Genomic DNA, 25,775 nt, shown 5'->3' with positions numbered 1-25,775 from the left:
TGAAAGCAGAGGGTCTGTTCTTTTAATTCATATATTGTATGTTTATATATTTAAAAAGGAGCATTTTCTGGAAGGCATTAAACTTTTGTGAAAATCATGAAAAATGCTGGCGGCGAAAGAGTTAACTAGGAAACAAAAACATTTGTTATTTTCGATGAGGTATTTGTTTAAGAGATTTGTTTTAGCAACTAGCCAGACCATTAAAAAACTGAAACCGGAAGTAAAGTTCGGACCAGACGCGTAAACCCGTCACCACACGTGTGTGCACTGAAACGGTCAATAGGCTAAACTGCCTTTCCATTGTACACTATCCGGAAACGACTGTCGGAGTTCGCCCCCTAGTGGCAGCAATGAAATTTCAGTGTAATCGTGTCGACAAGGGAGAGAAGCTCATTTCAGCGAAAGAGACTTTAATCTATGAATATATTTATAGTCAATTTAATCATTTACTTATAATCAATAGTTTTTAAAGGATTCAAGTGTTACTGATAAATTTAAACAAAAAAGGATTATTAATTTCATCTTGCACACAGTGTTTTGATTGTAACGCACCGAAATACATCACTTCCGGTCAGCGGTGTAGTTGCATTAGTTTATATTTTTTAATGCATCCAGAGCTTAAACTGGATCTAATAAATACACACCTGCAGATGGTTGGCATCCCACGCAGCCCCTTTCCGACTCTCCTTCAGGTTTATCTGCCGTTATTTGTCATGTACAGTAGAAGGGTAAAAGTAAACCCCGGGCCGCCAGTTGACTAGCCCTGGGCTAGATAATCTATATGTTTTATCACTATATGTGTTCCCTGGGGTTAAACCTGTGACCTTTTGTACTGCAAATGTAGTTGAGCTACAGGAACATATTCATTTGTTCTCCATAAAATGCCATCAAGGAGAAACATTGGAGATGCTAAAGATTTGTAACTGTCTTTCTTTCCAATAGAAAAGTCTGGTTGGTTAAAAAGCCTCCTGCCCAAAAGGTAAAGTTCAAGATGCCACAAGGTTTTTTAAAGTGAACAGTTTGAATGGCAGGGTGGGTCTCTAGTACAAAGTAAACAGCAGAAATGTTTCAATCTAGTTCTTGCTATGCACTTTTTTAGCTTTAAAACAAAAAGTATTGGTGCTACAGAAAAACATCGTCATACTGAATGGATGTAATTCATCAAACTCCACAGGAGTTACGTTAACCAGAAATACAATACGTTCACCCAGAACACTAGTAGTCCCATCATTAAAGAGACATTTTGACAACTTTACTATGCAATTTTTAGCTCAAGGATTAATATGTGCTTCAACAAAATTATACGCTTTTCAAACCCTCCACGAAAACCTCCATAGTAACAGCATTACTGAAAACATGACTTTTGTTTAAAATTATTTTGACATTATGCCACAGTTGCTGTCGATTTTAAAGTTTAAATTGCATTAATCCCAAAACTGACAAAAAAAACCTTTTAATGCCCTTTACGGCATTCATAAATGTACAATTTTTGCTCCCGCCAATGTTTCATTAAGCCTTTCCTTTCAGAGCCGACATGACTGTGCCGCACAATACAGATGATGACCTCATTAAAGCTTTCTTTGTATGCTGACCTCATTGAAAGCATTCGCATTAAACCCTTTTACATAGGAAATCAGCGTGGCGCGTTTAGCACTCTTGAGTGCCCTTTTCTACTCCACCGAGTTCACACATCAACTCTAAAAGCCCAAAACTTTTTTTTACCTTTTAGGTGTTCTCACAAATTGGCCCCACGGCTTGACACACCGGCATGCACTCATGATTAAAAGGTCTTGTACTGCCGAAATGACATAGCCTTTTCTGGAGTGATGCTTTGCACAGGCAGCTTAGGAATAGATTGCACACTCAGAACTAGAAAAGAGGTGGAACAAAGGGTTAGAGAGGCTTAAAGGAGAAAACTGAAATCAAGTGTAGCATGGAAATAAGTATTGCAAAAATCCCAAAAACAATCTGGAACGGAAATGAATGGCATCACTCATGCAAAAAAAAAAATGATTCTTGTCCCAATGCCTTGGATTTGTCGCTTTCTCCCTCGTTCGGGCGAAAATCGAGCCTGAACAGCTGTGAGAAATGAGTCAGCTGTATGCCATGACCTCACTGCTTGGGTAAATTGGTAACATATGATCTTAGAGTCAGAATATGTATGATGAATTGGGTGTTGGCGATGAGAACTGCAGCAAGGTTTTTTGTCGGATCTGCTATGTTGGAATCTGTATGTTATCGCAGCACCATCTAGTGGCTGTGAGAAATGATCACTGTTTTTGCACATTACCCTCCACTAAGTAGTGAAACTTTATGAATACATAAAGTATAAATAGATTAGTAAATAATACATTTGAATCTTGTGTTTCCATGCATAGGACCATAATAAACCCAACCCTCCACAAAAGCCACTTCCTGCAGACCCTCTGATCAGAAACGACTGCGTAGGTCAAAGCATTTCCAGAATAGGAGTTCGGATACCAGTCCCTAGACCTCTGCCTATTCCGATTCCAACAGTGCCAAGACCCCCTTCCATACCACTGCCAAACAGGTCAGTACAGTATGACAAAATCATACATTTATACAGTCAAGCCAGTGTTTTGTGCATTGCATTACATTAACAGTATAAATATGATATGTTGCAATTTATACCATGGGGCTGTTGTATGCTTTATTTTGATTGGTTGAGAAATGTTCCATGGGTATGCATTATTTTTCAATAAACGCACACCTGACCTGTCGAATTTCTTAAAATAACCACCAGAGCAATGTCTTAGTAATGTGGTATGTAAAAAATTGCATACGGGCCATTGAATTATTCAAAAATAATGCACACCCAAGGTGTGCATTATTTTCAAATAATTAACTCTTTCACCGCCAGCATTTTTTTAAAAAGTTGCCAGCCAGCGCCAGCGTTTTTCATGATTTTCACCAAAGTTTAATGCCTTCCAGAAAATGTTCTTCTTCAGATATATGAACATACAATATACCAAATGAAAGAACAGTCCCTCTGCTTTAAAACAAAAAAAAAACGTTTCATCCTACCTTGAATAGTTCTTTTGTAATCAGCTTTTTAATATGGGTAGGTTTCTGCAATAACACCACATTTTGAGCAAAAAGCTGAGATAATTCCATTTTTGTGACAGACTTTTCATAGAGTTCCCATTCAGAGCGATCTTTAAAACAGACAGGACATGCAGCAGCTTGTCAGAGGGCAATATTTCCGGGTTGTATAAGTTGCGGTAGTGCGCCACCTGGTGGATAAAAGCGGTATTGCGGAAAGACGGAAAATCTCGTCATTGGCGGGGAAGCGTTTTCTCTCAATTGACGAGATATCTCGTCAATGGCGGGGAAAGAGTTAAACAGAATGGAGTCAATTATTCCACTTATACCATGTTACCACAGACATGTGGTTATTTTAAGACATTTGACAGGTTAGCTGTGCATATATGGAAAAAGAATGCATGCACGTGGATCATTTCTCAACCAATCAGAATAAAGCATTCAACAGCCCTGTGATATAAAAGCGGAATAATGGACAGCGGGCAATTGAATTCTTTGAAAATATTGCACACTCGCCGTCACACATTGCCACCTTGGGTGTGCATTATTTTTGAATAATTCAATGGCCCTTCATCAATTATTCTTTACATATACAGCGGGGAAAATAAGTATTTGACACATCAGCATTTTTATCAAGGAAAACAATGAAGTGGTTTCAAAGAAAGAAAATCAAGTTGCTTGAATGGCCCAGTCCATCACCTGCCCTAGAAATCTATGGAGAGAACTGAAGATCAAAGTTCATAAAAGAGGCCTAAGGAACCTTCAAAATTTAAAGACCATTTGTGTGAAAGAATCACTCCTGAGCAATGCATTCGACTGGTCTCTCCATACAAGAGGCGTCTAAAAGCTGTAATCACAACAAAGGCTTTTCTACGAAGTATTAAATAAAGTGTGTTCAATACTTATTCCCTGTGTCATTTCACTTTACTTATTATGACTTAACTTGTATACTTAAATGTTCTGATTTCCTTGTGTGAATTCAGTGTTTGGCTTGATGGCTACATCTGGAGGTTTTGTGTCAATAGCCCACTTGGAAATCCCCTTATTGATAAAAATGCTGATGTGTCAAATACTTATTTTGTATTTGTAAATTATGTAATAGTAAATTATGTATTTGTTAACATTAGTTAATGCATTAGCGTGTAATTAGTAATACTTTGTGGACTTACTTACTATTTAAAGTAATTTACTCAACATTAAGGCAAATGTTTGATTTGAACTCCAAACTAATCTGTGCTTTTCGAATATATTATAGACCTCTTCCAAGATTACCACAGCCCATCTATGATCACTGACACATGGACACATGGATGGTGAATTTCACCAGCATCTTAACACTTCTTTGTTTGCACTATGAAAACTGTTGGACTAAATGACCACCCCTGCAGAACTAAACGGAGGGTCTCACTGAAAAGAGGGCTGATTTGACACCCTGGTGCTTTGCCTCCTCGAAAAAGGTGTTTATTTGTCCTCAGGTACTGCAGAACTATTTAAGATGTATATTTATTGTGACGAGAAAAATATTGTACTGTTTTTGACACTTTTTTACTATAGGATTATTGTGACTTTTTATTACATGTTTTGCTTGTTTTTAAAATAGGAAAAAGGGAACATTATGCTTTCCATCACGTTTTTATCTGTTTCAATTTGTTTCGTACGTTGTTGGTGTTTAAAGATTAAAACAAGACCTGTTTCAAATTGACAAAGCCTGTCTGTGATATTGGAGTATGAGCAACATACAATCTAAATGATGAAAGTACAGCTTCAGCTCTGTAATAGAATAACAGAATCTGCCACAATGTGGAACAAAAAAAAAACGTTTAGACAATTACTTGAATGAGGCTTGTCACAAAATATCAGGTGATGAGAGCTATTTTGTTCAGTCAGCTTTAATGTTGTTCAAGCTGACTTTACTCAAGCTTTTTAATACCTTGAAATGGTTGTACATTTCATGCTTGCTTGACCAATGCTCCTCGATAGTTTTATCATCTGGTGAAGCTTGCTAAAGCAAGTATAACTATTACTATTGCTCATACAGTATGTGCGGTTAATGAACTGTTAATATTACAATTTGGTGCTCACGAGGCAACCCACACCCAAGTAATGTCATTATTTACAGTCACATACTTTGAGACATTCAAAGATCCACAGCATCTCACAATAGACCAATCAGCATTCAGCATTCCTCCCAAATCCATAAGAACAGACAGCTGTCACACCCAAGTCTTTCCGGCTTTATGTTGTATACATTCTGCGAACATTTTTTGATACTTGAGGTAATCGATGTTCAATATTGTGTATTTTTTATCTTTTCTGACAAGTCAGAATAGACTACAGCCATATAGCCAGTTTTGTTTTCTGTTATCACTTTGATGATAATGCTTATGTCTTACTGTCTTAAAGTACAGAGAATGTATTAAATAAGATTACTGTTGTGTATTGTCACAAAAATGAAGTCTTTTAAATATTCATAAACTTATGAACTCTGCTTGGTACTTTACTCTGTAGGGAACATTACACCACCAAATTCTCACTTCAGTTTTTCCACATATGGTAATACTGTACTTTATTTTCCAGTGTTTTTGCTGTAGCACTGTAACACACCCAGCTGTCACACAGTATCTCTTTCAAACAAAGCCTGTGTTTTTACGGTTTACTCTTTCACACGCATTTATGTACATTTCACATTTTTATATACATTCAGAATTTATTCAATGCCTAAATCTCATTTTGGACAGATGATTTGTAAATCTGTCATCATTGCTCAGTTTATTCACTGTGTTGATTGGATTCTGTTTTAAATACTGTCAATTTTTATTTCTATTCCTTTAGATATGATAAGGGAAATGTGACATTTGGAATTTAAATGGTAAAATGAAACTGGATCCTTTTGATAATGCAAAGACTTGAACAGAACTGTAGAAAAAAATAAACAAGGATATTGTGACAGTATGGTGACTTACATTTCATTTTGTTTTACTTTAAAGTTGTTGTAATATGTAGGTTATATGTTATAATATAATACGTATTGTCCATCTGATGTCAGTTGAAATCTGTCTGGCTTATTTTATTCAGCAAGTTTATGATGTTCTGAAAGAGAGAAAATATTTTTTGTATTAAACTCGGAATGAGCAAATTTTCCAAAATTAGTTATTTAAATCCTGAGATTCTTTAAAACTTCAAAACGATGTTTGATTTGTTGGAATCTGTCAATAAATTACAGAGCTACAGAGTTTGAAGTTGATAGAGTCAGCATCAGCAAGGTCAATTTTGAGAAAAATATAATAATAATAATAATAATAATAATAATAATAGATTTAGCATACACAAAGTCAAAAACAATATTTATAGAAAAATGTTAAACTTGTTACTCCTAATACCTCTTTTAACATCAGTCAGGTCCCGAATTTTATTTAGCTTCATAACTCTTTTAAGATCAAGCAAGTCCTGCACTTTTCTTTCTAATTCCTGCATGTTTTAAAACCGCAACCAAAATGTCAGACGCACGTATATGAACATGCATCTTTGTATTAGATTAAGCATTTAGGATGGTACACCTCTCAGAAAACGTACAAATAAAGATAATTTTAGATGTTTAATGACTATTTAGAGCATTGGGATTGCTAGACGAGGGTTTAATGTTCTTTTCTTAATGAAAACCTCAATTTTGGCCAAAATCGACATTTATACTTTCTTCCGCCTTTAGCTCAAAATTAGACTCTGCGCATTCCGACTCATTTTACCAGCACAGGTCACATTTATAAATTATTTTATGTGTAATTTATAAAATTACCTCTTTCCCAAATGCTTTTGCCATATCAGCTGCGCTTGCTCCATACTGTATTAGGGTGTAAATATAAATGAATGACTAGTGTTAATGGATTCATCAGTAGCAGCAGAATGTTTGTGTTTTACTCCTCTTATCACACTTGGATTAGAAATAATATAGTGATCAAATATTTGCCTTTACCTCATTCTTCATTTGGTGGTCTGCCCCACTGTCAAGCAGTAGTTTTACAAGTTCTTCATGGTTATTCAACACAGCTACCTAATTAGACAAACATAGGCAGTTTTATATTTGTGCTTGGGGGGCACCCAAACCGGCAAACAAGGCAAAACTTTGAGATTCATAATTTTTAAATATGGTTTTAAGCCTTAAGTTACTTAATTTACCTATTAAAATATTAAGACTACATAAATTCTTATATTGTACATTGATCAACGCTAACAGATCTAAATGTACCCAAATTAGCCAGAAGGCTAATTTCCATTAGTAGTCACTTTGCCAGATGTTTTTAGGCTAAGCTAAAAGGAAAGAAACTTCATTCAAATTTCTTTAATAGCTCTGACAAAATCATAATTAGCAACCCCCCCCCCCCCAATGACAACCAAACCTCTGAATAATAGCATTCATCCTATCCGCGACAATGTTTTGTTCCTGTTGTTTTAAGAATAGTGTTTATTTTAGATAAACCTGTTATGTGTTGCTTTACATGTCAGTCAAACAGTCACTTCATATCTGAGCACCTCTCTGGTATTTTTGTTAAAGGTCTGGCTAGGCAAGAGTATTCAAGTAATTACCATTAGTGGTGTTTTTCCAGGTTTGTCGCGAACATTCACGCCAGCTCCAGCTTGGAGGAGAATAGCGGCCACTTCAGGGTTCCCGCTGGTGGCCGACACACGCATGAGTGGGGTCCAGTAAGAGATCTTGTCCCTCATATCCACCTTTGATATAAAAACACAGACTGTCAACACAGAGTCCAATTCTCCATGAGGAGGTTCTGTGAAGGTTTTGCCTCAAATTATGCTTTCTGTATGGTGGCTATACTGCAGACAAACTGCTTGACAAGATACATAAACCAGTGAATAAGTCATTTTTTTGTGATTCACTGTTTTCTTCATTTTCTTCAGTCATTGTACATAATGTAAAAAAAATGTGTGAATATATAACCTTGATATCTTTGATATAGACTGAGTAAGGTTATGTCAAAGATTGATATCAGTGACTGAAATCAAATTTTGATGCTCCTAATCTCATAATGAATAAAGAGACTTAAGCTTGACAGGGTCACATTTTTAAGTGAAAAACCTTGAATGTTGTAATTTATTGGTAAGTATGTTGCTTTTATTATTTTAATTACTTCTTAAGTTGTGCAAGGAATTCTGAGTTTTACAGAAATCAAGGACTTTGCTGCTGTAACATGGCAGCAGGAGGCACAATGATATTATGCAGTGCCCGAAAATAGTCCCTTGCTATTGAAAGATACTAAGGGAACTATTTTCGGGCAGTGCGTAATATCTTTGCACCGCCTGCAGCCATGTTACGGCAGCAAAGTCCTTGATTATTACGCCAGAATGAGAGTATAGTTCCTAGCCATATCTACCTCAAAAATTGCAACTTTAAATTTTCTGTCGGTCTTAGTACACAATGTAACTACATAAGAGACAAGTTTTAAATGGAAAAAGATGTCAAAACTCTTTGGTTATTTTTGAACGCGATGCTAAATGGTCTAATCAAATTCAATGGATTATGCTAAGCTATGCTAAAAGTGCTAGCGCCAGACCGGGAGATTGGCTGAATGGATTCCAAAACGGTAAGAATCAAATGTTTAATTCTAGGGGAGCTGGAAAACGAGCACATTTTCAAAAAAAAAGTGGAGTGTCCCTTTAAATTAGATCTTGAATTCAATATGTCCCATAGATGCAAAATAATTAATATCACATCAAATCCACATTAGATGAACAATTGAAGTCTGACCTCACAACCATCCTGGATCATGTATTTGATGACAGGTATGTGTTCCCCATCTACAGCCCAGTGGAGCGGACTACAGCCATTCTTGTCCCTTGACTGCCAATTGGCCCCGCACCTACGCAGATACCTCACTATGTCCAGGTGACCAGCGTAACAGGCCATCATTAGACTGAAAAGAACAGACACAATAATGTAAACTAGAATACATGACTGATTAATGTAAAATGAAATTAAAATATATAAAATCATATGCACAGGATACATACATACAGTTTATATACAGCATACCTGTCTTTTCCAGTGCTGTATTTCATTCCAATGTCAGCTCCATGTTTCACTAAAATGTCCACTAAGCTACAAGCCAAAAGTTTAAAATACAATAGCTGTTGTTCTCACTTAATAAAATAAATAAATAAAATAGAATAGCAAATTTGAAAAGAATAGGACATTGAATAGCTATCATTTCGATAAGTAATTATGACGTTACCTTGTTAAACCTTTCTGGGCAGCCACCATCAGAGGGCTAAACCCCATTTTGTCCTTAACATTCACATCAACTGTGCTAGAGAGACCATTTAAAATAGTTTACATGAACTGCCCTTATGAATATTAGTGTATATTAAGCATAGATATTAATAAAGGTTTGGCAGAAGTAGCAGAGCAATGTATACTATAGAGTATGTAAAAGTTGTTCAACATGAGTCCTACCCAGACTGCAACACTGTGGTCAACTCCTTTTCATCTTCCCTGTTAAGAGCATGGTGGAGGTTCCTACCACTATATGGCACTCCTGTAGCCACACCATTAAACATTAAACACATTTTAAAAATATATTTGAAGCTTAAATGGGATAAAGTCTATTAGACTGTAGGTAAAATATGATTTTCTCACGGGTTGTGATGACGGAGACTACAGGACTACGAAGGCTTTCTCCTGAAGGTCTGGTAATCCTGAGTCTGAAACTGTGAGAAGTGCTGGTCTTCAATCCATTTACCACACAACGGGTGCCGTAGCCTCTGTAAAAAAAATATTAAAATATAAAATGTTTGCTTAAAAATACCCAGTGAGTATAAATAAATATTATGTAATAAATAAGTATTAAAATTGATATGTGAATTACAGTGTTCACATATGCACATGTGATGATGCTGATGTGACAATAAAAGTGATTTGAGTTAATTCTAAGACAGTGGTTCTTAAACTTGTTCAGCGTGCAGCCCCCCTTGTGCATTCGCTGCTGGCCCCCTAAAGAAAATTTATGACATGAAACATTCCAAAACATTTTAATTAAACAAAACATATATTTTCTATGTAGTCCTGTTGGTAGCCTTATTTTTCTGAGATTAAATTACACAGAATTTATGATAAATTAATTTATTTTATAAAATGTCATTAAACTGGGGCCCCTGGGACCATCTCAGGGCCCCCAGTTTGAGAACCACTGTTCTAAGATATTGCAATGGTATCAGTAAAAAGTGCTATATGATTAGAAACAATTATAAAACTGAAACAATAATGTTTACAAAATATTATTTGAAAAGAGAAAGCTTACAAGTATATTGTCTTGTATGTGTGTTTTTTGGCATCTATTTGCTCCACAGAGAAGCAGGTCCAATGTTCAGGTGGACCGTTTCGAGGTTGGTTATCTTCATAAGCCCATCTCAGCTCGATGTTATGGTGAGTGACTTTACCAACCACAGGCGGCCCGGGGAGCTTAAGAGATCCTGTACAGAAATTCAATTGAGTGAATATATTATAATGTAGGCATAGATTTTTTACCGATGTACTGTATTGTTAACCTAAACTTATCTTTATTGGCTTAATTTTGATAAAGTATAAATTTAATCTAGTTGTATTATATTATATGCGGCCACTATACAATTACAAACAATAAATACATTTAATTAAAATTAAATACTTGCAAATAAATATAGGCACTCCCTGCTTTTCCTAATTGGATGGTTAATGTGTGGATACAGAATATTCATTATTATACAACAGCTTTGGTCTTAACTTAAAGTGTGACACATGGGTAATAGTGTACCAAAAATATTTAACCACCAACTAACCAAGACTGTTCTGGAATGCCTATATTTACAATACAGGAATGGATAATACATTCGTTTTTAATGGCTGGAGTATAAGACTAAAATTCATACAATGGACTTTATGCGTAGCACAATTCAATGCAGCTGTCTATGAATTAAGAGCTCAATTTTAGGATTTTTTTAATCAGTTGAATTGAAAGCTTACTCTATAAACGTTTTTTGATAATTATTACAAATATAAGGGAAAATAAAAAATTTGTATCATAATTGTCTCAGGTTGAAAAAAAAATGGTATATGACAGATTGCAGATTCGTGTTGTGTTTTGATTCAAATAACGTAAGTTATTTTAATAGGCATTTCTAAGCAACATGAAAGCATTTTTCTCACGTTTTTGAATATAATGTTTTTATAGTAGCCTATAGCAAAATAAACTCGATAATAAACACAACACAGCGTCTAAGCACAAATTAGGGTATCAGTCTACCTGCTTTCATCTTTGTATCCGTCGATAGTGTAACTACTGTAAAGAAAAATAGACGATACAGATAATGACAGTTTGTTTCTTTGAGTAACCTACTGTCTGTGTTTTGACACAATATATCTCACGCGCATACGACTACGCATGCTTTACCGTTGCTATAGTGACACCATTGAGAAGACGCGCAACCTGTGGACCATTTAACTTTTCCTTAAAAAATTAGTATCCAAATTTGGAACTATTGCCTCAGTTTTTATGGATGATATTTCAGATAAGCTATTATTTATCTGTTCAGATTAAGCTACACTATGTTTACTTATTGTCAGATGAGGCGCCTATTGTGATGAGATTAATGAGCACATGACCGCTGCAAATCTCTGCCCCCGCGCGTCTGCGCGTTCATTCAGTGCGAGCACTGAGTGGGACATCTCATGACACACAAAAGAGAGCGCGCTTTCTAAACACACTGTTTATGAGCTTGCTGTTTATTGTAATAATATATACAATTTGCGGTATGTTTTAATTAATATAGTCTCATAATTTATGTAGTCAGTTTATTTATTTAGCAACGTAAAAGAAGTGGCCTACGTAATGGAGCTATCAACAGATGTGGAGAAACTATCAGACTCTAACCAAACTCAAGATGACGAATCAGACGATCTCCTTGAGATGAATCAGTTTGACGGACTACCTTTCTCCTCAAGATATTACAAACTATTGCAAGAAAGAAAAGATCTACCGGTGTGGGGAGCAAAATGTGAGTTTATGGACAGTCTGATCAACAATCAGATTGTGATAGTTACTGGAACAGCCAAAACAGGACAAAGCACACAGATCAGTTTCTGGATTATTTGGTTCTCATTCTTATTCAAATGTAGCATTGTTTTATACAACAAAATAAAGCTTGTACTTTAAAGATGATAACATTCTATAGATTATTTCTCCACACAAAAATACTATAGTGTATAGTAAAGTATCTCCAGGAGTAAACTCTAGATAGTGTTTTAAACTTTACTATAGTATACTACACTATACTGCATGTCGGACATATTAATTATCTTACTCAGATCTGAACTTTACACTAAATTGATGTTTTGTAAATCACATGATGTTTACATTGCCTCAGCTTTCATCCAGTACACAAGTGACCTGGTGTAATGCATTCACCGCACCAAATCTCATTTGAGTATTTGATTTATACTTGAAGCATGTGTTCATCTGCCTTCTCTATTTAGATCCCTCAATGGTGTGCAGAGTTCTGCTTATCTGCGCAGTATCAGAATGGGATGGTAGTGTGCACTCAGATTCACCATCAGAGCACGGTGGAATTGGCCCTGCGTGTGGCTGATGAGATGGATGTTAACATTGGTCATGAAGTTGGATATAGCATCCCACTTCAGACCTGCAGCTCTGCTGACACCGTATTGAGGTATGTATGGTCCTTCGAAAACATAGGTGCACAACACTATTTGCTCATTTGCACAGGACAGAATCACTATGCAACCTGCCCTTCCCCCTTTCATTATCGCCACACGTGTGGCTCCTTTTCACGGGCGCCTGTCCTTCCAAACAATATAAAAGCCAACAAAAGGCAGAGGGGCTCTGTCTGAGGGTCTCTATTGCAGCTGCCTGCTCCAATGCTGCCCATATGCTTCATCACAGCTTTCAGGGTAACCCTAAGTCAGGCAGGCAAACAAAAACCCGAAACAGTGATAACAAAACAGCTGAGAGGGTGTGTGACCTCCTGAAAATGCTGACAATTCCCATTAAGTTAATTATATTCAAATCACTTCTGCTTGTCTTCACTTTGTCTGCTCTTTAGATGTAGATTGTTATTTGAAGTGAAAAAATATATTTTAATAGAATTTGGCTGTTGCTTTTCAGATACTACACAGATGATGTCTTGCTCCGTGAAATGATGTCGGACCCTCTCTTGGAGCAGTACGGTGTGGTGGTCATTGATCAGGCCCAGGACCGGACCATCAGCACAGATCTGCTCCTTGGACTGCTCAAAGATGTGCTACTCGCACGACCAGAGCTCCGACTGGTCATTCTCACCGCCCCTCACTCCACAGACAAACTGCTGCGGCACTATGGAAGCGTTCCACGGATCAGTCTGGAGGGTCCGCAGCTGTGCGAGGTGGTGTATGGTAGTGGGAGAGGAGGTGTGAAGGATTATCTCTGCTCTGCTCTTAGACTGGCTTTGGAAATCCATCAGAATGAAGACGATGGAGACATTGTGACTTTTCTGGCAACCGAGCAAGTAAGAAATGTTTAAAGACTAGTTCACACTGCCTTAAAGGGACACTCCACTTTTTTTGAAAATACAGTATGCTCATTTTCCAGCTGCCCTACAGTTTCGGAATCCATTCAGCCGATCCCCGGGTCCGGCGGCACCACTTTTCGCATAGCTTAGCATAATCCATTGAATCTGATTTGACCATTAGCATCTCGCTCAAAAATAACCAAAGAGTTTATTTATTTTTCCTATTTAAAACTTGACTTTTCTGTAGTTCCGTTGGTCTTAGTACACAGTGTAACTACACAACAGTCATGTTTTAAAGCGGAAAAATTTTGAAACTTTTTGGTTATTTTTGAGCGCGATGCTAATGGTCTAATCAAATTCAATGAATTATGCTAAGCTATGCTAAAAGTGGTACCGCCAGACCCGGAAATCGGCTAAATGGATTCCAAAACGGTAAAAATCAAATGTTTAACTCTAGGGGAGCTGGAAAATTAGCATATTTTCAAAAAAAAGTGGAGTATCCATTTAACAAACACCAACAAACATCTTAAATAGTCTTAAAGCCACAATATGTAAGATTTTTGTAATTCAATATCTAAAAAAGCACTTGCACAGTGTGATTACATTTCATTCAGTTGTGTGTTATATTATCCCAAAAGTTTCATAGGGGATTTGTAAATCTAGAGAAATTCCTATTTTAAATGATGGCTTGTCCCATGTCATTGTTGCCTATCAATGAAGTAAGCTATCCTCGGTTTCTGCATTTAGAAACTATGGCAACACGAGTGGATTTATACAGCATCTAGCATGCAGCTGTTGTGCCTTGCAGCTAGTTCATTATGTTGGCATAAAATAATGTGATCATAATTACAGGTAATAACACACAACTTAATTACCTCATCCGTGAACATTATTAGCGAATTCCATGCGTCTCTGGATTGTGAAAAAACAACATCTCCTTCATAACACCATTATGCTTTGCCTTTGTTTTTGTTTTGAAAGTGTGACCTAGTGGTGAAATCCTACAGATTGTGCCTTAAATAGACAATTTCAGCAGTAACAACGTAAACGGCTTTCGTGGAACAAATGTAACTTCCGGTAAACTCCGTAAAGAATTCATAACAATATAGAATTCGTTCACATATTGCGTCTTTTGCACGCTCAAGTTCGTTATTCTAAATGCTTCGTAATGGAAGCGACACGGTCGCGTCGTGCACGCTCGTTTTTTTCAAGCGTGTCCGTATGGAATGCACCGCTGCGAGTTAAAAACATCTCAACTTTTCAGAATGCCACAAGTGCACCGCAGGTTATGTGACAAGAACCTACACGCATAGTGTTTCGATGACAACGTCTATAGATGATAGTGTTGAACAATTGTAACTGATGTAATGTGTACTGTAGTTTGTACTCATTCTCACCAAAAAGCGTACAAATGACATGCAGTGTGATTATCGTGCAATAGATACGCCAAATTCCGCTTTTGCATGCATATGATACGCCAGTCCTTCCCATTCACTTATATGGCGAATTGTTTCGTTTCGTTTCGTGTCGTTTTATTTATTGGTTTCTCATTTGTTTTCTGTTTTTTTCCCATTGTCGCTTGGGTTTAGGGTTAGAACTTATATAACTGTTTGTTATATAAAAATGACATCCTAACCCAAACCCCATCTCTAACCCCAACTCCAAGCGACCATTGCTTAAATATAGACAAAAGCATAGAGAAACCTGTATATTAAATAACCTGCTTAAACAAATCTGAAATCTAACCCTAAACCCAAGCGACAATGGTAAAAAAAACAGAAAACAAATGAGAAAACAATAAATAAAACGACACGAAACGATTCGCCATATAAGTTAATGGGAAGGACTGGCGTATCATATGCACGCAAAAGCGGAATTTGGTGTATCTATTGCACAATAATCACACTGCGTGTCATTTGTACGCATCTTGATGAGAATGGGTAGGTAGTTTTTTATAGATTTATTATTATATTATATTATATTATATTATATTATATTATATTATATTATATTATATTACATTACATTACATTACATAAAATATTACTTTACATTTTTATACTTGTCCTCATAATTAATAATTTTAATATTTTTTTAAATTATTAATTGGCAAGTAGAGATAACTGCATTACATACATGCTGATCATTTAATGCGGATGGGTAAACTAAAGCCTTTTCAAAATTACAGACATTGCACACGGTTTAAGATCATTGCAAAAGTGTAACATTTTTATTGGGTAATTTAATTGAATCAATTTTTGTCGACCTCCCAGGCAATGGGCTGAACATTAATTTTATGGAGGTTTAGTTTTATGTCACACAAATGTCATCACCCTGCCTTGCTTGGGGAAATCTTGCACACAATTGAGAAAAGTCCCATTTCCACGGTAATCAAAACTTTTCTTTCTCTTCAATTTCCCTAGGAGATTGAATGCGCTCATGCCATTTTACGAAGGGAGGGTGCAAACCTTGCATTCTCTCATGGTGAGATGATGCCTGTTTCTCTCTACCCTGAGCAAGGACACGGTTTCTTGGATCTTTCTGAGGAGAGAAAGTGCAGGAGAGTCTTCCTTACCTGCAGCCCCAGTGCATACTTGTTCTGGGCCGTTCAGAGCATTCGCTTCGTGATTGATGCTGGAGTACAAAAAAGATATGTATGTACTGATGATATGGTGATTACGTGCCTTAGGCTTATGGAAGTTTTGGTGTGTGTGTGACCAAATGTTTTATTGTTACAGGTGTACAACCCTAGAATCAGAGCCAACTCCATTGTCATTCGACCAATCAGCAGGAGTCAAGCTGAGAGCCGCAAACAACTTGCTGGCCCAAAAGGTGATCATTCTTTACTCTTTATACACGACTGAATATCGTCTCGTAACAAATTCATAAAGGTATATCCATCATCTTTGGTTCTGTCTCCACCTTTTCTACAGGCAAGTGTTTCTGCTTATATCAAGAGGATGCTTCACTTCCTGTTGAGACTGTCCCTCATATTCTCGAGTCTGACATAACTGCTACTGTGCTCTTCTTAAAACGAATGGAAATTGCTGGACTGAGGCACTGTGACTTCATTGACAGACCAGGTGAGAAGCTTCCTACATAACTGATCCTTCCTACCTGTTTAATAGCAACAAAGTTGCACAGTGTCTTCCTGGGCATTGTTAAAGTATGTGATTGCTAAAGTGGTTTTTAGCGCATGACTATGGCACACCCCAAAGAAACACTACTCAAGATATTTTGGTCCATAGGTTTCTTTTCAGTGTTAATTTAAGCAAACATCACCACCAAGTACTCATTACTCTTACTGGATAGCAATTTCATTTAAATATTGAATCCATGTTTTTGCAGGATGATCAATCATTACCAGTGTTGGGGAAAGTTACTTTTAAAAGTAATGCATTACAATATTAAGTTACTCCCAAAAAAGTAACTAATTGCGTTACTTAGATACTTTTCATGGAAAGTAATGCTTACGTTACTTTTAAGTTACTTTTGCGTTACTTTTGCGTTACTTTTTCTTATTTGGCTGAGGCTTGATCTTATTCAGGCCTTGCAGGTGGCTTTTATGACTGAGAAGTTCTGCATTCAAAAATTGCATATTTCCATCGCAAAAATGTCAAGCTCTGGCCTGCCATCTTCCTTTCTGACTGAATAGGTTCCCCGCTTAGGCGCGCACGCATAGAGTATGTAAATTTACGTTAATGTGTTCAGTTTAACTCTTTCCCCGCCATTAGCGAGTTATCTCGTCAATTAAGAAAAAACGCTTCCCTGCCAATGACGAGAATTTCCGGCTTTCCGCAATACCGCTATTATCCACCAGCAACTTTTACAACCCGGAAGTAATGCCTCACGTGAAAGAGAAAGATCTCTGTGTATGTGTTAAAGATCGCTCTGCATCTGATCTCTATCAAAGGTCCTTCGCAAAAATGAAATTATCTCAGATTTTTGCTCAAAATTTGGTGTTTTTAAAGAAACCTACCCATATTTGAGAGGTGATCAAAAGAGAACTAATGAAGGTAGGATGAAATTTTTTTTTTTTTGAAAGCAGAGGGGTCTGTTCTTTCATATGATATATTGTATGTTTATTTATTTCAGGAAGGCATTAAACTTTTGTGAAAATCATAAAAAATGCTGGCGCTGGCTGGCAACTTTTTTAAAAAACGCTGGCGGGGAAAGAGTGAATGTAGTACATTGTTTTTTACATCGAATTAATTAAACTGAAAATTAACTCGCATTACTTTTTAAAAAAGTATCTCATATTAATAATATGTACATTTATAAAGTAATGCGTTACTTTACTTATTACTTCAGAAAAGTAATATTATTACGTAATGCACATTACTTGTAACGCGTTACCCCCAACACTGATCATAACTATATACTTAATATAGAGAATCCCTCATATAGTCTGAGTCATCTACCTCTGGACGGTGTAAACAGGAACAAGCTGTTCACTGCCCGGTGTTTGCAACAGCCAAGCAATACTGGGATTATCCAGGTCCTGTTGGCTCACAGTGAGTGTGCAGATGGGTCTGTCCTGTTCACTGCTGGCATTAAGAAGTGGTGAGCCGTGCTTTAGCTGAGCCGACAGCACTCTGACTGGGCTCTTTGTTTCAGAGATAACCAGCTTCCATAACACACACCAGTCATGACAGCAAAAACATCATTAGTGAAGCTATGATAAGAATGTTTTTGTGATAGAGAAACATTGATTTATAAACTAGATGAAATATGTGAAGCACTTTTGTGCCACATATTATGTGTATTGTCAGAAAAATCAACTATGCCTATGCCATGCTTATAATTTGGTATGTTTGGAATATGTATGCAGTTCATTGTTTTGTTGAGAGGTTGTTTGCACCACATCTTTGTGTGCACCACAGTGAATATTTTGTATCTATTAAACATTTAAATATGTACTCCCCTTGTAGATCCAGAAGGCCTGATGCAAGCTCTAGAGGAGCTCGACTACCTTGCTGCTTTGGATGATGATGGAAATCTGTCTGAGATTGGAATTATAATGTCCGAGTTTCCTCTTGAGCCTCAGATGGCCAAGACTTTGCTTGCGTCCTGTGAATTTGACTGTGTCAGTGAAGTGTTGACCATTGCTGCCATGCTTACAGGTAATTCTTGTCTCAGTAAATTGATCTTTACTCTGTTTGCATCTATCTGAATTAATGTCCAAGAAGTCAGATTTGCACTTGCTAAATTATCTGTACCATCAATGAAAACGTCAAGGTCATATTACCGACACATTTAATCTCCCTTTAAAAATGATTAGGAATAACAAATACATAAAAATTTAACTTCTGATTGATTTTAAACCTTTTCTTTTCACTTTGTCGTGCAGCTCCAAGCAGTTACCTTATTCCTGCAGTGGAGGTGAGACAGAAAGCTTTACAGTGCCATCAGATGTTTCGGCATGATGAGGGAGACCACTTCACCCTCATAAACATCTATAATGCCTACAGTTTTGCGAAAGAACGATCATGTAAGTGTTGTCTGTGCATTAAAGTACAAGTCTATAACTATTCAATAAAAAAATTTCTATAGCGCTTTTCACAATTGTTTAATTGTTTCACAGCAGCTTTACATTAAAAAAAGTCTAGCAACATAAGCAGCAGTGTACAGCGATTAAACTGTACTAGCGAGCGTAGTAATAATGTAGTAATAATGTAACGTATAGAAGAGGGTGCTAAGTTAAGCCAATGTCAGCTGACTCCCTAGGGGCTGGAAAAACTCCTATAGGAGATAAACCCTGTGGGGGAAAGTCCTAGGAAAAAAAACCTTTTGAGAGAGCCAGACATAATTAATTCTATAGAGGTCATACTATACTTTTATAGGTACTTTTTTTATAAAATTCTATGGGAATTAAACTAATACCTCTGGACTATACACGTACACTCATTAGGGGTTGCACGATATTAAAGAAAACTGCAATATGCAATAACTTACTAAATTGTACGATATGCGATATGATAATGCTTTAAGAGAATAGTTTACCCAAAAATGAAAATTTTATCATCATTTACGCACTCTTAAGTTGTTGTCAAACACAAATGAAGATATTTTGAAAAATGTTAATAACCAAACAGATCTGGGGCACCATTCACCTCCATAGTATTATTTTTCATACTATAGAAGTCAATGGTGCTTGGTTACAAACATTCTTTAAAATATCTTCATTTGTGTTTAACAGAACAAAGACATCTATAGACGGTTTCAGCAGTAACAGTAACAACATAAACAAACGGCTTTCGTGGAACTTCCGGTAAACTCCGCTAAGAATCGATAACAACAAAGTCCTTTTAGTTTATTTATAAAACAAGCAAAATAAACAACACGTAGATTACATAGGAATTTTTAGTTTCGACGAGGTATTTGTTCACGAGTTCAGTTTAGCAACTAGTTAGACCATTAAACAAACAGAAGCCGGAAGTAAAGTTCCGACCAGACGCGTAATCGCGTCACCTCACATGCGTCCAATGAAACCGTCTATATAGGTATGGAACAATTTAAGGGTGAGTAAATAATGACAGAATTTTAATTTTCATGTGAACTACCCTGTTAAAGGCAGGATAGGCAGGAATTATCTAAAAAAACTTTTTTACAAATTTGTTTAAACTGTCTTTTTATATCAATACATAAGTAAAATGTAAGTACTCTGAAAAAGAGAGTATAAAAATCGAGTGTCTGTAGACCTCTCACCACTGTTTTAAACACAGCTCATTTTTCCATTCACTCCACCCCCTCCCTTCTGGGTTTCTTCTAAAGCCACGCCCCCAAAACACATGAACGCGCGACACCAACAGCTTTGCTGGGAGAAGGTTTTACCTCAGACGAGGGGAGAGGAAGGAGCACGGTGCATGTAATAACATCAAGTCACAATCACATGTATTAATACACCTAACTTTATCACCAGGAATATAAACAGATAGGATGGATTTTAGTACTCACTATTAAGCCAGTGTTTTGCATGGAAGAGTTTCCGTGATGAAAGCATTGTTGACTCTGATGAGGACTACACTCCGCAGACAATACCGCTACCGCATCATCGACTCGAGGAAAAGCCACGTGATATTTACTCTCGTTTGATTGCTTCGTTTTATTCCTTTTTTGCCTCGTTTGCCTTCGCTGACTGGATATGCAGGTACTGTGAGTTCTGAAAGCACTTTCTCTGCCATACTTTTGCTCTTCCTAGAGTGCCTCATGCACGTTCAAATCAATCGCGTGTGCGCATGTGTGGGCAGATCCCGTAGCAACAGGGGTGGTGCCATGGTCGCGAGAGAGAGAGTGATAGTCACGCAAGCCAATCATTTGTTTCGTCCCGAATGGAAATAATTAACTGTGTTTAACACAGTCGTGAGAGGTCTACAGACAATCGAGTTTTATATATCTCTTTTTCAGAGTACTTTCATTTTAATTATGCATTTGTATATAAAGACAGTTTAAACAAATTTGTAAAAAAGTTTTTTAGATAATTCCTGCCTACCCTGCCTTTAAGTTTGTAAAATCAGTTTAAATTATAATAAATATGTTTAAAAACTTTACTACACATAACTTTATGAAGTAAAATCATTTGGATATTGCAAACCATTGCTAAATGCATACTGCGTTATGCACATATTGCAGTATTTAAAAAATTGTATATATCGCTTGTGGACTCAAACTATATTACCAATATAATTTATAGAAAAAATATATTACTGTACTGTAATATAAGGGGAAAGCAACCTTTTCTAATGCAGAGGTTTGCTCTTGATGTTTGTCTTTTAGACTCAAACGTGGAGCGCTGGTGTGAAGAGCATTTCCTTAGCCTCGCTGCTCTTCAGACAGCAGACGTGATACGCTCCGAGCTGACAGATATACTAAAACGAATAGAGCTGCCTGTGTCCTTACCAGCTTTTGGCTCTAAAAGCAACTGTATGAACATTAAACGTGCCCTGCTAGCTGGATTCTTCATGCAGGTATGCATATAGAAATAATGAGATAATATTATGATCATTCACGTCAATATCTAAAATATTGTTTTTGAATTAAAAATAAATGAGAAAGGGGATTAAAAGGCATATTTTTTTCTGAAATGCACTGAGATGAGAATGTGTTAATGTATGGCACAGTAGATTTATCAAATTATTGCATTAGGACTGTACAAACACAGTGCTTAGGGATTTCCTATTGCATTTTCTATTGTTTAATCTCTCTGGGATATTCCAGGTGGCCAGGGACATTGACGGGTCAGGGAATTACTTCATGCTTACCCATAAGCATGTGGCCCAGATCCACCCACTGTCTGGCTATGGAAATGAGATGTACAAAAAGGATCTTCCAGAATGGGTTCTGTACCATGAGCATACCCTTTCAGAAAACAACTGTATAAGAACTGTCTCCCAGATATCAGCACATGAGTAAGTTAAGGCTTTTGACTACTAGATGCTTTGTATTTATTTTTGGAAGATGTAACTAAAAACAGTTACTGCTGGCAGTGACTACCCAGCTTTATTTTGTGTCTCAATGATATGGAACACAAAATATTACGCAGCATCCCCTTGGTAACTTTCAATAGCTGTGGACTATTTTCGGGCACTGGGTAATATCATTGTGCCTGCTGCACCCATAGTACGGCGGCAAAGTCCTTGATTATTACGCCGGAATGTGAGTATAGTTCCTAGCCATAGCATTATTAAATACATTCTTGTTTTATTCAGGTTTATTCAGATGGCCCCACAATATTTTTTCTACAACCTGCCACCTAGTGAGAGTAAAGACCTACTGCAGCACATTATGGATCATGGCTCAGCTGCCCCATCTAAAGGAAAAAGAAAACCCCAGACCTCCAGCAGTGCTGAAAGTGAGGAGCAGGTCCATGACCGCTGTACCATACAGTGAAAGTGAACACACTATGGATTGTCATTGTGTTACCATGGCAACAACAAAAAAGGTTTACACTGCTGCTGATCTGTTAAACAGTAACCACAGATTTTATATAACAAGAAAAAGCTTGATAATTTAGTTTGAATAATTAATCATTAATAGACAAACAGGGATATGATGGTGTACGCAGGGTTTTTGCTTAAATTTACAGCGCTACATAGATTAATCTTTGTACAATCTTTGCTGAATAAATTATTTCAATAACTTACTGCTGTGCAGTAGGCTAGTTAATGAATAAGCTATAATTGAGTTTATGGTGTCTAAGCTGTCTTTGATAAACTGTAGCTACTAGTTAGCCGTTTAAGTAATGTATAACAAATAGCATCAGTGATGGTGCCCTAGTAACAATAAACAACATTTAGCTTTTTGCCGTGCTTGTGATTGTCTGTTCATGAAAAATGCAAAGAAATAGTGTATTTTGTGTTTTAATGGTATTGTATTTATTTGTAATGTATTTTTCTGCTTTTTTTCTTTTGTTTAAATATTTTTTACTATTGTGGAGTTGAATTGAAGCTTATAGCATGATGATAATAGTGTTTGAATTTTTTTTTAAAGAGTTTATAGTGTGTCTCAGTAAGTGTAAATAAATGTGGTTTTGTTGTTTACACATTCATTTGCATTTTTTAAAAATACTTTTATATTTCTTTATGTCGAATATGTGAAATTAATTATAGGTCAATAATTGTTTTTGTTATTTAATAAAAATTACGTTTTGTTAAAAAATTACGTTTTGTTATGTTTTAGTAAGAGAAAAGAAGAAACAGACGAGTTTTGTGAGAAACAGTTATACATTTCTTGCATCATCTAACAGCTGTTCCCAGTACAGGTCCAGTACACACAGTATGGCAGATGGTAGACTGTCACATTGCAAAACATACGCGGCGTTCTAGTTTGCCGCACCGCTCGCATATAAACAAAGGTGTTAATTGGTCGAATTTGTGCCGACGTTAGAGTATCGCGAGAGCGAATATAAAGCAAAGCTTGTCAAATTTCTCTCGCGATATTGTGATGTCAAATGACGATCAGCCTGCGCAGCGCGGTAACAAGTCGAACACGCCTATTGTCCAGGGGACCGTTTCAGTTCTTCGCGGTGGGATCTCGCTTGCATTCCGTTTTTTGCGTCCATCCTCTTTATTGTTTAAAAAATGCATTTTAGATTTTTAGCGTGCTTTGTTAAAGCCTGCGATATTTGAGAATAATTTGATAACTGACAAAATAAATCAATTTTCGCGTCTCAAACCACTAAATCAAGCTGTTTAAAATGCTGTGAAACCAGTAAAACTCTACTTTAAACAGTGCCAAGCTGACAGAGATGGGGATAGCAAGAAGCAGGCCGACTAAAGTTGCACCTGTTTTGGTGACACAGAAAAGCGTTTGTAACAGCGTCTGTGACAGGCATGCACACTTGTTAGGTCCCTCAGACACAAGTGTACTTCGGAATGTGTCGATGAGAAAAAGAGATCGGGCAGATTGTAACAGTGAGGGGCAAGATTCCGAGTTTTCGGCAGAAGATGACACTCTTGCGGAGGTGGACAAGATCCTCGCTGAATGTGAAAACTCAGATGAAAGACTCAACAGCAGGACTTCTCATAAGGTGCCAACAATAGGATCATCAAAGTCATCTGGGCTGTGCAATGCCAAAGGACACGCCATCGACAAACTGTACAGTGACAGTAAACCACTTTTTGAAGTTAACACGAACAACCCTACCTCAAACATTCAAGAAAAGGTAAGGGGGTATTTATTTTTAAATTTACCAATGTAAACACATGATCTCTAATCATTAAAGAATGCAAAATCCACTTATTAATGTAAGTATTACATTTATTTAATATTTTTTACAGATCATTCCTCTGAAGAACATGATGTGTAACACCATCACAGAGAGCACAGCAACAGCTTCGTAAGTTTGTGGTGTATTCCATCAATTATTTACCTGAGCCTTGTTATTGCTCTGAAAGTTAGGTTGTGTCCAGCAGCAGCATGCTTGGTTGAGAGTGGTTGTCTGTCATGCAGTGTTAATCTGTCTTTATTTTCTGTATATTATCTGCTTCAGTATTTTGTTATGCATAATTTCATGGTTTTAATTCACAACTAATAAAGAAAAACCTTTGTGTTAACAATGAAATCCTCTTTCTTGTTTGTTTTTAGGTGTTTTGGAATTAATGTTTCTTCTGTGGGCCAACCCATCACATATGAAGCTTCAGAAGAAGACCTTATGAACGCGATTGAGAGAGAATTTGTTTGAAAAAAAAGAATGATAATCTGAAAAAATAATAGCCATAAATAAACCAAATAATTAATAATTTTAAAATTGTGCGTCATTTTTATGTTAATTATCGATTTAATGCACTGGCATGTTTAATTAATTAAATAATAATAATACATTTTAATAAACATATATTATATTATATTATACTATATAAATTTTTGTATAATTATTTTTGTGTTTAAAGTTTAGGATAGGGCTAAAAAATGTCCAAGCATTTGTTTGAGAGAAAGAAAATGTATGTCTGGAATGTATATTTGGTTCCATATCCTGACCACATTTCCAGATTTCTCCGCCCTTCTGGAATGAGCATCAGCATTATGGTTTTCGTGGTTCCATGGAGGCTTGCTAACTTTTTTTTAACCCTGATGTGTACCAGATTAAATAATTTCCATACTTAACATGGTTTCAGAAGGATAACAAGTAAAAATATAAAAGAACATTATTGATGATATGCATTTCTCCGTTTAAATTATTTGTCTGTTTTTTCACAAGTTTTACAGTTCAAAAATTCTGTACTAGAACTTTTCACTTTCAGCTCTCTGGGTGCTGACGGATAAATAACACTTTTTTGCATAATTTTCGTGAAATGTTTTGTGTGTAAAGCTGCTTCACGGTGGGTAGCACTGTTGCCTCACAGCAAGAAGGTCACCGGTTCGAGCCCCGGCTAGGTCAGGTGGCATTTCTGTGTGGAGTTCTTCGGTTTACTCTGGTTTCCTCCCACAGGCCAGAAACATGCAAGTTAGGTGAATTAGAGACACCAAATTTCCCCTCCGCTAATCTGTGTATGGATTTACTTGTGTATGGATTAACCGGTTCTCGACATGAATAGCCAAATATGATGTAATGGCGTAAAAAATAAAAGTAGAATAAAACAATTACATTTGCCATGTGGCGTCGCTGTTGCTTCACTATTGGAAAGTCATCATCGTTGGAAAAGTCGGTCATTGAGGCAAAAGGC

The 25,775-nt window shown here is 36.6% G+C and overlaps 3 protein-coding genes across 7 annotated transcripts in view; 2 read left to right on the top strand and 1 right to left on the bottom strand.

Annotated features, from left to right (window-relative positions):
- adam12b (ADAM metallopeptidase domain 12b) overlaps nucleotides 1-5,561 on the top strand; it is a 144,522-nt gene extending 138,961 nt beyond the window's left edge. For both annotated transcript variants that reach the window (XM_055172032.2, XM_055172031.2), the window contains exons 22-23: nucleotides 2,379-2,551; nucleotides 4,319-5,561. In XM_055172032.2, coding sequence (XP_055028007.2) covers nucleotides 2,379-2,551; nucleotides 4,319-4,358 — 213 coding nt within the window. In that variant the 3' untranslated portion in view covers nucleotides 4,359-5,561. The remainder of the gene's footprint in view (nucleotides 1-2,378; nucleotides 2,552-4,318) is intronic.
- On the bottom strand, nucleotides 1,844-11,637 carry fank1 (fibronectin type III and ankyrin repeat domains 1). 4 transcript variants are annotated; one of them, XM_073869661.1, is made up of 12 exons: nucleotides 11,499-11,637; nucleotides 11,352-11,387; nucleotides 10,371-10,542; nucleotides 9,710-9,834; nucleotides 9,527-9,608; nucleotides 9,306-9,380; nucleotides 9,107-9,172; nucleotides 8,822-8,987; nucleotides 7,645-7,788; nucleotides 7,034-7,111; nucleotides 6,857-6,901; nucleotides 5,705-6,153 (listed from the first exon to the last, which is right to left on the bottom strand). In XM_073869661.1, the coding sequence occupies exons 2-12, from the start codon at nucleotides 11,359-11,361 to the stop codon at nucleotides 6,106-6,108; spliced, it is 1,011 nt and encodes a 336-aa protein (XP_073725762.1). In that variant the 5' UTR covers nucleotides 11,362-11,387; nucleotides 11,499-11,637; the 3' UTR covers nucleotides 5,705-6,105. The 4 variants fall into 4 exon arrangements, with proteins under 4 accessions (XP_055028013.2, XP_073725762.1, XP_055028012.2 ...); XM_055172037.2 differs by lacking the exon at nucleotides 11,499-11,637 and having other exon boundaries at nucleotides 5,705-5,979; nucleotides 6,089-6,153; nucleotides 11,352-11,492; XM_055172038.2 differs by lacking the exons at nucleotides 5,705-6,153; nucleotides 11,499-11,637 and adding an exon at nucleotides 1,844-1,869 and having other exon boundaries at nucleotides 11,352-11,492.
- Nucleotides 11,631-24,859, top strand: dhx32b (DEAH (Asp-Glu-Ala-His) box polypeptide 32b). The gene is made up of 13 exons (XM_073869660.1): nucleotides 11,631-12,182; nucleotides 12,584-12,774; nucleotides 13,230-13,608; nucleotides 16,035-16,265; nucleotides 16,350-16,443; nucleotides 16,545-16,694; nucleotides 18,543-18,734; nucleotides 18,962-19,102; nucleotides 21,388-21,578; nucleotides 21,829-22,019; nucleotides 22,320-24,274; nucleotides 24,390-24,448; nucleotides 24,697-24,859. Exons 1-11 carry the CDS (start codon nucleotides 11,937-11,939, stop codon nucleotides 22,498-22,500), a joined length of 2,187 nt encoding a protein of 728 aa, XP_073725761.1. The 5' UTR covers nucleotides 11,631-11,936; the 3' UTR covers nucleotides 22,501-24,274; nucleotides 24,390-24,448; nucleotides 24,697-24,859.
- The last annotated feature ends 916 nt before the right edge of the window (nucleotides 24,860-25,775 follow it).

The sequence above is a fragment of the Misgurnus anguillicaudatus genome, chromosome 7, assembly GCF_027580225.2.
Source record: "Misgurnus anguillicaudatus chromosome 7, ASM2758022v2, whole genome shotgun sequence".
In the NCBI taxonomy this organism is placed as follows: domain Eukaryota; kingdom Metazoa; phylum Chordata; class Actinopteri; order Cypriniformes; family Cobitidae; genus Misgurnus; species Misgurnus anguillicaudatus.
The sequence above is the reverse complement of the archived record's forward strand: the minus strand, read 5'-3'. Positions and strand labels throughout refer to the sequence as shown.

Coding starts and splice junctions, on each gene's coding strand:
- fank1 (XM_073869661.1), bottom strand. Junction 9,173..9,305: donor GCCCAGAAAGGTTTAACAAG/GTAACGTCATAA, acceptor TTTGGCTTGTAG/CTTAGTGGACATTTTAGTGA. Junction 6,154..6,856: donor CAAAAGCATTTGGGAAAGAG/GTAATTTTATAA, acceptor TCTCTCTTTCAG/AACATCATAAACTTGCTGAA.
- dhx32b (XM_073869660.1), top strand. CDS start 11,937: ATGGAGCTATCAACAGATGTGGAGAAACTATCAGACTCTAACCAAACT. Junction 13,609..16,034: donor CTTTTCTGGCAACCGAGCAA/GTAAGAAATGTT, acceptor CAATTTCCCTAG/GAGATTGAATGCGCTCATGC. Junction 16,444..16,544: donor ACAACTTGCTGGCCCAAAAG/GTGATCATTCTT, acceptor CCTTTTCTACAG/GCAAGTGTTTCTGCTTATAT.